This window comes from Taudactylus pleione, unplaced genomic scaffold (genome assembly GCF_031769625.1).
Source record: "Taudactylus pleione unplaced genomic scaffold, aTauple2 ptg000004l, whole genome shotgun sequence".
NCBI lineage: Eukaryota > Metazoa > Chordata > Amphibia > Anura > Myobatrachidae > Taudactylus > Taudactylus pleione.
In genome coordinates this window covers 8915880-8929442 of record NW_028284407.1, presented here as the reverse complement: position 1 = coordinate 8929442, position 13563 = coordinate 8915880, and the positions used below count along the sequence as shown (strand labels likewise).

Genomic DNA, 13563 nt, shown 5'->3' with positions numbered 1-13563 from the left:
ACGGGCACATATTAATGCTGGAAATGTCCCTTTTGTGGGTTTTATTTTGTAGACTCCTCAGAGACAGGAGATACCCCAGGTGCTGAGGAGCTAATTGAGGAGGAGATTCAGTGCACTGAGGAGTTGACTGACGAAACTGAAAAAGCAAGCAATGAATCTCCGGCAGAGGAAATTAAAGCGCCAATTAATATTAAGGCAAATGAAAGTGAAGATTCTCTGATGGAAACCGAATGAATGTCCTTTGTGCCTTCCTTGTTTTATGGCAGCCTTGGCCTCACATGTTGTTTCTTGAGGAATACAAGGAACTAAACTTCTTATAACTGGGTATAGCTAGAACTGCCTCACTACCAGAATGTTGTGCCATATCTTTTGGACATTTGCAGCTGTATAGCACTTGGAATGTATACTTGACATATTTAAGCTCCTGTCACGCTAGAGTTGACCTACACTTACCGTGGAAAAAGTCCCTGGCCTATCACTTACCATGGAGAAAATATACCCAACAGTTTTGTTTTTTTATTTCCATTTGAGTATTTTAAGGTAATAAGCTTGCAGGTTTATTTATTTTACATGTAGCAGTAAGAAAGCAGGGAGTTTGGGTAATTTGGTTTTGTACTTGGGAGATATTTTTAATTGCAGATGTATGTAAAGTGTCTGATTGGTAAAACTGAAACTACTGTTGGTACCGAACGTGTGTTTACAAACGTCACAAGATACACCACAGTATATGTATGGTGGGCGTATGATCGAAGGTAAACCTACAGCAATATTTATCACGTCTACTTGGTAGGTAAATATCTGGGTGTCCTTCTGTGTGATTGACTTACAGACCAGCTACATGCGTTTGCAATTTGGTTCATGTTTACATAAAATAACCTAGGAAGAGTTTGTAATGTACTTGAAGATTGAACTATATTTATACAATGATGGTACATAAGTCAGTTGTTATGCCTTTTTGTGAGTTTTTTTTTTTTGTCTCGTCTTCGTTTGGTATTTTTGTTAAGTGTAAATAAAGTCTGATTTATTTAGCATGGGGAATGTAAGTTATTTGTTGAAAATTTCTTGTAAATTTGTACCTCAACATTAGAATTTTGTACCTTCCTCCACCCAAAAATATTACATTTGTAGCCAAAGAGAACCTAATTTACATGTAGAAGTTGTTTTAATTCAAAATGACTATTTATTGGAACTGCTTTAGGTCTCTAATGGTTACTTTTAAATGTTTAGACCTGTCTCCCAGAGGAGGTGACAATGTTCTGAGCTGACAATAGTCCTTACCATACGGCCAATCTATTGACTAGGAACCAGTGACCTCACTTGTGTACTTCTTGCCAAATATCCATGTCACCCATTCTTGTTGAATTGACAGGCTGCATTTGCATGAAGATTTGTTTGAAACATTACAGAGAAGGACATTGTTGAGCAGACAGATACTACTAGATACGGAAAATGAAATGGACCTCTGCAAACACTAAGGCTATGTCCTTGGTGTCCAAAGTACAGTAAAGTGGAGGAGTGAAAATTAGTTCATTGAATATTAGGGCTTAAAGTGATCGGGATGTAGTTATGATCCCGGCGCTAGAATCCTGGCGCTAGCGTCCTGACCGCTGACATCCTGGAGTTAGGTTTAGGCTGTGGAGGGGGGTTAGGTTTAGGCTGCGGGGAGGATTAGGTTTATGGTTAGGCTAGTTACTAACGGTAGGTGTCGGCATTGTAACCCAGAGGGATGCCGGCTACGGGATTCTGAGCTCTGGGTTCCTGAGGGCCAGCATCCTGTACCCAACCCAAGTGATCTTGTATGAGATCATATATCCCAGTACTATGATTTAAATGTAGATTTAGCAGTAGTATTTTAATCTGCCAATATTGCTCTACATTTAGAAGATGGTAGACTGCCCCAAGGTTGTAGGGATACGAAATTAAAAAACATACTTTAAAACAGTTGCATTGGTCATAGAAATATAGATGTATATAGAAAACAACAACGCACAGGTGGCTGCAAAGGGAAACTGTCAAAGGGGGGGGGGTCATCAAACACCCAACAAAAATACAGTCAACAAGAGAAGTAGACAGAACCCACTACTGCGCATTACCATACAACAAAAATGCTCTATTACAACTGGTCCAATAATACCACATTGGAGGTCTGAATTCCAGTATCTCAGAGAGGCTATTGTCTTACTCGAGTTTGTTGAAAAGTCCATCCATATAGAGACAAATATGCTCCCTTGCAGTAAGTCTCCAATCAGTCCCCTTCTTCTGTTAAATGTTCTTTCAGAATGTGGAGAAGAAAAGGAAACAAAAGATAAACACAATGGTGTAGTAGAGGGGTCTTCAACCTTGGCCCTCCAGCTGCTGTGGAACTACACATCCCAGCATGCACTGCCATAGTTTTAGCATGCTGTTATATCAAAAAGGTGGCAGTGCATGCTGGGATGTGTAGTTCCAAACAAATAGTCATACCGTACGCATGTAATAGTGTTACGGTTTCCTCATATAAAAGTATCTTTAATAGCAATTTCCGTATCGCCAACGTGCCCTCATCCAATTATTGTCACCCTCGTGAAGTAAATAATGAGCAGAAAGATGGGCGTACCCCAACTCTCACTAGAGATCAAGATATGTCCATAAAGGTATCTTTTATGTCCCAGTTGCTTTTCTTTATGATCCTGGACACTTTTTTTTTTTTTTTTTAACCTCTCTATTCCTCACATCCCATATAGACCATGAAGAGTGATACAATATAAGAGAGTGTAGTCAGGAGATGATCCAACAATTTTATTATAACTTTAAAAAATGAGCACTATACATAAAATACCAGGGTAACTGCTATACAAGAAGAAGATATAATAAAATATGACCTTTAAATCACAGCAACAGTCACCAAATATCTTCACAACAAACTGCAGTATCAAAAGATTCATACAGAGGCAGCAAGAGACGAGGCGTCTTTGTCATGAGGATTCTAAAAATTCCAAAGCTGTCTCATGATGTACAATCTTAGCAGAACTAGGTTTAGGCACTAGGGGTGAAGGTTAGGTTTAGGCACACGTGAGGGGTAAGGGTTAATGGTCGTATACTTACCTATGGGTGTCGGGATGTTTGGTCTTCTGCACATATGCGGTGCCATCTTGTTACTGTGTTAGAGCACCACAGAGGAACAAAGGACGTGTTTCACTTAGCTCCAGTGCAACCCTGCAATATACCCAAAGACTACCCACTATTGCTGCTTGTATATGCATTGACACACAGCAGTGTTATATGATGATGACTTCTGACTCAGTCTATGGAACTCTGGCACAGAAGATTGGGTCATCTTAGATATGACAATCCCCAGAAACTACTGAACGGGATGGTTTCAGGAATATCTGTGACTAATAAAGAAAAGACCATGTGTGAAAGCTGTATAACAGGGAAGCAAAGCCGTAATCCATTTGTAGAATTGGCAAGCAGAGCTGAGGCACCCCTGGAGTTGGTTCATACAGGTGTGTGTGTGTGTGTGTGGTCCAATGATTTCACAAGAGTGACCCACTGTTATTCTTTAATCAAAGAAAAAAAGCGAAGTGTTCAAGAAGTTTGCAGATTACAAGAGACTAGTAGAGAATCAAACCGGTCACAGACTGAAAGTCTTGAGGTCTGACAATGGAAATGAATATGTAAAGATAAATGTGGAATTCTTCCTAAAGAACAATGTAATGTAGCATCACTTGACCATCGCGTACAAGCCAGAACAGAATGGTGTATTTAAACATCCTAATGGTACACTACTGAAAAGAGGCAGATGTATGTTAAAGGATGCAGGCCTAAAGTAGCATTTCTTCAGGGTCCATAGGCCCCACAGGGACACCTTGGGGTATAGGTTGGGGAACCAAATCTGGGTACCACGCAGTTAAAGCTAACAGCTCCCAGGATGCACTGGGTCTACTCTCCCTATAACCCCACCACCATGCCAGACACACCTCAGTTTGAGTTGGTGCCTGGCCGGAGTCGGGTCACTTATCTTTAGGATTTCTGATAGTAAAACTATCTCCATAGCGTGCAGCAACAGTCTGTCCATTGGACGTCTGTGCTGCTGCTCCCGTCAGTACTGATCTGGGGATCTCGGCGGGACCCTGGGGTCCGTGCTAGTCGGATGTAGGGGGTCAAGGTAAGGCGGGTCATCGCTTGCGGTGAACCGCATATGAGCAGTCGTTGCCTCCGGTCTCGGGACAGACCGGAGGCGATGAGGTGGACGCAGGCCCCCCATACCCTGGACTATATCTGTGCAGGAAGCCGGTGTCCCGGGGGTTTAATAGTCAGCCAGGGGAGACAGCACTCCCTGTTCTAGCGGCTCCTCAGCTCAGCGTGCCTTTCCAGTCTAAGGTCTGTCTTTGCTGAGCTGCTTCCTCCTTGGGCCACGCTTCCTCTGAGGTTCCCGGCGGCCATTTTATCTCCATTGTGCATCACAGATCTCCTAGGACAGCGTTTGGTCCAGTCCTGCTGCGTACCTCGCCTTTGGGTCAGTGTACACAGTTCTATAGCCTTCCCAGACACCGAATCTTTGCAGTTGATTGTAGTGCCATTTGCAGTATATTGTATGTAATGTGTGTGTGTGTGTGTATATATGTGTGTGTGTATGTATGTATGTATGTGTATATATATATATATATATATATATATATATATATATATTAGGGATGTGCAGGCTCGGATAGGTTCGAGTTTGCACGTTGAGTTCGGATTTTTCCCTCCAAAAAAACGGAACTCAGAAAGAGGCAAAACGTCATCTTGCATGGACGAACATCATCATTCCTGGACAAAGTCGCCCCTTTTTGGATCCCGGACTGGGTATTCCTTACAGCAGTCTCCGTGGCTGGGGCCCTGTGACAGGTCCGCACTCCTTTCAGGGCTGTTGGACATTGATCGATTCAACCCTGCCAATCAACATATTGGAACTTCGAGCTGTCTGAGGGCCCTCACACTGGCCCAACACACATGTATAGGTTCAGTCTGACAATGTCACAACAGGCTTACATCGAGGAGGCACTCTAAGTCGGGCAGCAATGACAGAAGTGTCACACATTCTGACATGGGCCGAGGGCCACCTCCTGGCCATCTTTGCAGTGTTTAATTACGGTAGTTCTCATTTGGGAAGCAGACTTCCTCAGTCGTCATGACGTGCATCCCGGGGACTGGTCTCTTCACCAAGAGGTGTTTCAACTCCTAGAGAGCAGATGGGGCCTCCCAGTGGTGACCCTCATGGCCTCCCGACACAATCACAAACTGCTGGTGTACGGATCGAGATGTAGAGGTACCGAAGTGACCTTCGGAGACACATTGTCATTGAAGTGGACCTTCCAATTTGCGTACCTGTTTCTTCTGGTCTCCCTTCCTCGAGTTCTTCGGAAGTTCAATCAAGATGAAGGTACTGTCCTGCTGGTGGCTCCAGACATAACTGGTACTTAGTTTTTCATCGTCTCTCCATCCACACTGTTCATGCTGCCTCAACGTCCGGACCTGTTCTCTCTTGCCTTTTCCCGGACCTGGATTGTCTCTCTGCGTCCCTACTAAGGTCCAAAGGATTCTCTGGCTCTGTCATCAGGATGCTTAGAGCGTGTAAGCCAGCTTCTGCTGGGATCTGCCAAAGAGTGTGGCATACATATTTCTAATGGTATCGTACCAGTAGCTACGATCCTAAAGTGTTTAGGATTTCCCTGTCTTCCCTGAAAGTGCAGGTCTAGGCATTGTCAGTATGGTTCCAGCGTGGAATTGCTCTTCTCCCAGGTATCCAGACCTTCCTTAAGGGTGTTCTCTGGATTCTACCTCCCTTTGTCCCTCCTAGGGGCTCCTTGGGATTTGGCAGTAGTTCTTCGGGGCCTCCATTTGAACTACTAGTTTCGGTAGACCTTACTTAGACTTTTTCTTATGGCGTTTGCATCTGCCAGGAGAGTGTCAGAATGGGGGCACTTTTCTGTGGCTCACTCTTCTGCATATTTCACCAAGACACGGATGTGAGTCGCACTCGCCCTGTGTTTCTTCCTAAGGTGGTTTCTGAATTCCTTTTTATTCAGGAACTTATTGTATCGGCCTTTCAGTCACCTGGCCTCTCGGCAGGTGAGGCCTCTTTTGATTGTGGTCCATGCTCTCATGATTTACGTGGACCGTACCAGTTCCTTACGGAAATCTGACTCCTTTATTTGTGCTCTATGGTTTTCACAAGAAAGGATGGCCTGCCAATAAACATTGGCTAGATGGCTTCGTATGACTATCTCAGGGGCCTACACACAGGAAGGCCATCCTGTTCCAGCTTCTGTTAATGCTTATTCTACTCTGTCTGTGGGCGGTTCGCCGTGGTGTCTCGGCTGTTCAGCTTTGCAAGGCGGCCACGTGGTCTTCCATCCAGACCTTTCTAAGGTTCTATGCATTAGATACCTTTGCCTCTCAGGATACTTTCTTTGGGCGCCGGATTCTCCTCTCAGCGCAGGAGCGTCCCTACCCTTAAAAGGGCTGCTTTGGGGCATCCTCCAGGTCTCCCTATCGAGCATATGGATCCTGAAGAAGAAAATTAGTTATGGTAAGAACTTACCTTTTGTTAACTCTTTCTTTGAAGTCCATAGGGTCCACAGGTCACCCGCCCTGATGCACCTGGCTGCATATGGGCTATGTTACTGGTCACTGGTTTCCCATCTCCTCTGTGAGTGTGGTTCTTGAGTGTTCCAGTCTTTTGTTCTCTCTCTTGCTGCTGATCAGGCACTGGGGGGAGGATACAGAGGGGCCGGAAGGTCCCTATGCCAAGAAGCAGCTGCCCAGTGTGCATTTCTAACTGGTCGCATTGTTTGTGACAGTGTCAGGTAATGCACAGCCTGGTGTGTTTGCAAATGATGCAACTACACCAGGCAAGTGGTTAAAAGACAAAATGCCAATTAAAGCGTGGTCAGGAGGAAAACAGTGTCAAGCATATTAGAGGTTGTGGGAGTAAGGCCTATATACTAGAGATGAGCGGTTCGGATTCTGTGGAATCTGAACCGCTCTGAACATTGGGGATCCAAGTCCACCCGAACCCTGTTCGTGTGTTCCCCTCCTGACTCGGATCCCCGTTCGGGGCCGAACGGCGGCCACCTGATGTCGGATTCTCGCTAGAGAATCCGACATCAGGGCTCCTCGAGTGTAGGGCAGACCGCTGTGATAGCGGTCTGCCCTACACAGAACAAACATACAGCCGCCAGCGGCAGCTGTGTTTGTTACGGCAGCCAATGAGAGTCACACGGACTCTCATTGGCTGCTGCACGGAGGGAGCTGGCTGGAGCTCACTCATGAGTTCCGTCTTCCGGCTCCCTCCTCGTCGTGTGGCAGCAGAGCGGACGGCGGCTGGAGCGGGGATCCAGGTAATTTTTTTTTTTTTTTTAATGTGCGTATGGGAGTCTGCTAATGGGGGGCATACTACTGGGGGGCCTGCTTATGGGGGCATATTACTAGGGGCCTGCTTATGGGGGCCCTACTACTACTGGGGGCATTGTGTAAGGGACACTATTGCTGGGGGCATTGTGTAAAAGGGGCACTACTGTGTGTCGTAACATAAATAAGAGACACTACTTTATGGTGTAATGTGAATCAGGGGCACTATGTGCGGTGTAATGTTAATAAAATTGTGCACTGTGACTCCTTGGGCTGTAGCCCACTATGTAAAAAGTACTGTGATTCTGCTAGCCGTACCCCACTGGGTGGATGCACTACTTTTCATTTCTACCACTGCTGTGTGGCAATGTGTCATAGATATGTTTTATACTGTGTCTGTGTCGTTGTGCCGCTGCTCTGTCGCTTGGTAACCAGTCAGCTCACTGCAACCTTTGGCCAATAATGTTGAAAACAATATTATAAACTGTGAGGTGTTCTAAATTGACTGGAAATTAAGGTTATTGAGGTTAATAATACTGTATGAAGAAAAAAAAGACCAATTTATGTGATTTTAGCTTTTTTTGTACATTTTTGTAAAAAAATCCAAAGCCAGTCACCGCAGTTTGGCAAATCCAAAGCCAGACGACGAATTAGAACCAAATCCGGCAAAAATGTTCCGGCGCACATCCCTACTATATACACATACCCAAAGAGAGAAAACTCTAGCTGGATTCAAAGTCCATGAGGTGTATCATGCTTGGGTTATTGCCATGCGAGTAAAGGGTACAGACTCTGGAATCCAAAGACTAGAAAGCTTGTCAAGTCAAGAGATGCTATATTCCTAGAAACAGCACACGTAAAGAAAAGCTTGAGTTGGAAATGCAGAACAAGTATGTGTCCCTGGATATGCCAGCAGCTGTAAACATATCTGAACCAGAGGCTATCAGCGTGGACATACACCCACAGAAAAGAACTTATGTGAATTCAAATGGTGGAAAAATGCCAAGTAGATACTATGAGGAATTTGCAAATGTTGCATTCAGTGAGTCTCAAGATATCCGGGAAGCAAAGTCAAATGACTGCTGTGAGTGTAAATCCAAAATAGGCAAAGAGCCTTTGAACAAGTAGAGTCTCATCAGCAAGAAATATATCCTTAACGTTGAGATTGACAGCAGTCGGGAGTTTGTGAACAAAGAGACTGTAGATATAGGGCCTTATTCAACGTGGAATGTATGTGCACTGCTGAACCCAGATTACCGATGGTCGGCAATCTATGCAGGCACCTGACCCATACTGCGCATGTACAGTATGGGTCCTGCGTCAAAGCACGCAGAGCAGCAGCAGACAGTGGTTGACAGTCTGCTGCCATTTGGGGGCAGTGCCGCCCTCCGTTTCCAGAAACGCTGGCTTGTGGCTGTTGGAAGGGGAGTGGTCAGGATCTCCGTCGGCTGTTGTAAGTGTGGCGGCAGGCTTGCGTCACCCCATGGGTCACTTAGCCGCCGATGTTATCACAAATGATCCAATGATGCGTTGGACAATGCAGCTTGGATATATAATGCATGATGCCACCTGTTGTATTACCATATTTGCAAGGAGGAAATTGCAAAGCTGCTTCCAAGCAGCTTTGCAATTCCGTCCTGAATCGAATAAGACTCATAGATCACACAGCCAGTGAGGACTTTACTGATATCCTTGCCAAAAAATGTTGACTAGAATTGTTTGAAATGTTGATATATTCCTGCTTGTGTAACCTTAATTTTTTTACAGGTTGCTATAATGGTACTGAAAATCAGAAATATTTGTGAAACATGGAAAAGCTTGCAGCAAGGGGGGTGTCGAGATATGGAGTGCACTACTGTGAAGTCTCAATGTTACTCTTCAGGTAGTCTTCAATCCCTAACAGATATGGCCACTGTTTGGTCTTCTGCTCATGAGTGGTGCCATCTTGTTACTGTGGTGGAACGCCACAGCGTACCACTGTTGTGTTCCACTAAACTCCAGTGGTGCTCTTATCACCCTACGATATAACCATAGAATACTTGCTGTCACTGCATGTATATGCACCACTACCCACATACATCACTGGCTGGTTCTCTGTCTAGTTCCGCTCTATCTGTATGCTGAGTATATATAACCGTGAGTACGGCCGTACAAACATCACTACTCATTGACCATTCTTTAAGTCCCTGTACTGTTTTGGTGACATTGAATCCGCTTGTATAGACTATTAGTCTGCTTAAACCATCATCAATAGTGCACATACAACAAATATACCAAAAAAAAGTACATGGGAACATTTTCGATGGAAGAGCAGTGTGGTTTGCAATACAGCACTTTGAACCTGGAACAGAAATACCTGAAATTTGTCTTCTAACAACCTGTCTGTGTTAGCTTTCATGAGCAAACCGAGAAGCAGTAAGACTACAAATCTCCACAGCCCCATAATGATCAGAGAACTATTTCAAATTCCCCACAGCCGTTCATGTAGTGGGGAAATACTGTATAACCGTTTGGGATATTACCTCAGTTGCTACCAAATGCATCCAGGAGAATGAGCAGAACAAAAAGGTGTTCCAGCAAATGGTTCCAAACTTCAGAATCCCTCAAATAGACTTGATGACATCAGGTTAAAACACCAAGATGGAAAAGTTCTATTCTCGTCACAGGGAGCTGAGAGCAAAAAGAGCAGATGCTTTGACAAGGCCATGGAAATTCAAACTGAGTGCAAGGAATTTAAAAATTATAATGGAAGCAATACAACTAATAGCAATAATTCTGTTCTCGCCTTGAAGACCATAGTTCTCAGTAGCAAAACTTATGCTTCTAGAGCAGCTGTGGCAATATCCTCTACAGAAAGGACTGGCTGCCCGACAGAGGTAGGTAAGTGTGTTGACACCCGCTCCCGCCCCCCCCCCCCCCCCAAAAAAAAAAAAAAAACGCTAACCCCTCTAGCTGCCCTAAACCTGGGTATTTCAACGCCTATCATAAATCCCTAGCTGGCATTCTGCTGTCGATTTGTGATCGGCAGATGGTCACATAACTACATGAGATTATCTCAATTTAGTTAAATTGACATTATTGAGAAAGTAAGGGATCTTTAAAGGGGATGTAGAGTTAGGGTAAAAGTTCAGATTAGGTTAAAATTACTTACAAAAATCGTTGGTATTTTGACCGTCTGGCTCCCTTACCCCCATCCCCTTTAAAGCTATTTAGGCTTTGCTGCAGGCAAGGAAGAATTCTTCTGATGCATGTTATATACTAAAAAAATTTAGTTGATCTAGTTTGAGATTGCTCTATTTCAGGCCTGGCCAACCTATGACTCTCCAGCTGTTGTGAAACTAGAAGTCCCAGTATACGCTCCCATTGATCAGCTGGTAAAGTGTGCTGGGACATAGTTTTACAGTTTGGCTAGGTCTACTCTATCTTTCCAAAACACAGGATATCCAGAAAACCTCTGTTTACTTCTTGAAGGCCAGGCTCCTTGCAAGAATACAATTGCAAGATGGATCTGAGAAGTCCTCTCAGGCCTATGAGGAGAGACCTTCATATGCCAAAGATGCTGAGGGCACACTTCAAGAGTAGTGGAAACTTCCTGAGCCCACAAGACTTTGTCAGTAGAGCAGCAGTATGTTCTTCGCTTCATACATTTCCCAAACCTTTGCATCTCCTGAATGATTGACAGCCAGAAGTTAAGGTTTGGGAGAAAGACTTTCAAAACAATTGATCAATAAATATGTTGCTTTGCTGGAATTTTACATTTCTTGACTGATTTACATATGCCGACCTCTATTTCATTGTGTTTTTTTTTTTTTTTTAAACTGCCATCTTCCTGGACTTTAGGTGGGAACATCCCTGGTTCCTTCCATCTGATTGTGACATGTTCTGTAATCCTACTGTCTGTTAGGCAGCTAATCCACCTGCTCTTTTATGTAATGTTTATTATTGGATGACGATACAGCATGTTTTTTTTTTTTATGTGATAATAAATATTAAAAGTTGTTATACACCTATTTGAGACTATATTATGCTAGATGCGTTCCTTGTATATGCTGATTGTGAGAACAGTGTAAGCAGTTCCTGGTAGATGGTGAAAAACACTTGTTATATGCAAGAATCTGAGGCTACATCTAAAATAACGGGGGTACTTTATGTGCCTCATTCTTGATCTCTAATGTGGCATGTTTTTCTATTTGGTCCAGTTTGGTTTTGATACCTTGAACTGTCTTCAGGTTGTGGTTCACTGGTTTTCTTTATATTCTTCTGAGTAAATACACTGGGTCTGTTCGATTTAAGTAGGAACATTTTGGATAAGTTTTCAACTAAGGGTATTGCAGCCACTCCCACAGACAAGAGAACCACCTATTCTCAAACAATTTGACAATTGTGTGTTCAAATTAAGTATCTGACATTATTATGCTACAATGTTTATTTTTTCCTGTTTTTTTGAGACACTTGGATGAAAGAGGGCGAAGACATCGCTAAGGAGGAGATCCACTGTATTGCAACTATAACGGGACTTTGACTTTGTTTGACACAAGTGCGTGCTGTTTTCTCAATATCCCATTTATTAGTGCAAATGAACATGCCCAATGTGTTAGGTTTGATCAAACATGTAATAAGCAAAACATGCTGAAACTGGGAGTAATAGTAAATATATATTTAATCTTTACTGCATAGCAACGTTGCATTTATAATTATATAGGTGGTGCAATAAGCGCTCAATGAAACCTTCCTCGGTGGTTTGGGAGCAGCTGGGTAATATAGATGTCTCATCTCATAAATAGTTATGGTAGTACACCTACGATAAATAATAATTGAAAAGAAAGCAATAGACATCAATCATATAATCAATACATAAAAACATATGATGAAAAGATATATTGTAATATATAGGTGCCTTATCATAATCTGCAGTGGGCTACTATGATATGTCAATATTCCAGTCAGCAGTATGAGTAAAACATCCCACTAAGGAAAAGGGAATTAACGGTTACCAGTTCCATGGAAAGTAATCGTCCTGGCAGTCCATAAAGGCATGGTCTGTGACTAAAATGTGGCTTCAGAAGGTGTGAACCTGTTTCTACAGTTAAGTGCAGTCCGTTTCATATAGAGCGGTGATTTAACACCTATATTGAGGACTGAAAATATATCCATAGAAAATGATTGATGGAGTAAACGCTCCTTTGTAATTGCCTTAGAAATGCTATAAAAACAGCATGCTTCCCAAAAACATTGAGTGTAGTGAGCAGTTGTGGCTCCAGCACAGTCCAACATTCACATAGGGGAGCCACACCAACTGCCAGTGAGTCCCGGCTGGTGATGTTTGGGGTGGCAGTTTGGGTGGCTCCTCTATTTGAATGTTGATCTGTGCTCCAGCCCCACCTCTAGAGCTGCCACTGGTAGTGAATGTCTCTACAGGTAACTCTACTGCAAAAACTAATACCAACCGCCAGGATCTGGTGCTGTACCTGCATTCAGTATCTGGAACCAAGAATTAGCACATAGGCTGTATCTTTAAACATGCATCTCCACCAACATATACAACAGATGTAATTCCACCATGTGTATTGGGTGCTACCCCCACCTCTTCAATTGTAAGATCACTTTGGTAGAGTCCTTTGTTTCATGTCATTGTAGGCCATTTGTATAATGATCCCCCTCTATTCAGCACTAAGTACTATTTTGGTGTTTCATAAATAAAAGATAATCATAATAATAGGAACGTAGGGTTTGTGTGGTGATGCATCATGGCAGAATGACCTTTATTTAATAAAAAAGTGATTACTGTGATAACAGCCACAACCTGATCATTAGGAAGCTTTAGAAGTAGCAGAATGCTGGATCTATTCAGAATTCCTGCCGAGTCCATAGATTTGTCACTATGAAGACCATTTGGGACAGATGGCATGCAGTAAATGAAGGCTTGTTGGACTCTGGTGGTCCTGTTTCTGTGTGTAGAAGGTAGCAGAAATGGCTTTTCAAAGTAAACATTTTTGAAGCACAGGCTCCTGTTCCTGCATTCTTAAACTGGCTACACACACGGCCTGATTCAGAGTTGGGAATAGAGTGAGATATCTCTCTCAACTGTGAACCAGGACAAACCATATTGCAATGCAAGGGATGTAAATACATACATTTTTTTACATGTGGGGTAAACAATGGCTGCTTTTGCATGTAGCCCACAAATAC

General features: G+C 43.3%; 1 protein-coding gene across 1 annotated transcript in view; it reads left to right on the top strand.

Moving 5' to 3' along the window:
• Nucleotides 1–1029, top strand: part of LNPK (lunapark, ER junction formation factor) — a 107904-nt gene extending 106875 nt beyond the window's left edge. Inside the window, exon 13 of the mRNA XM_088473783.1 lies at nt 53–1029. Within this exon, the coding sequence (XP_088329909.1) occupies nt 53–234 (182 nt within the window). The 3' untranslated portion in view covers nt 235–1029. The remainder of the gene's footprint in view (nt 1–52) is intronic.
• The last annotated feature ends 12534 nt before the right edge of the window (nt 1030–13563 follow it).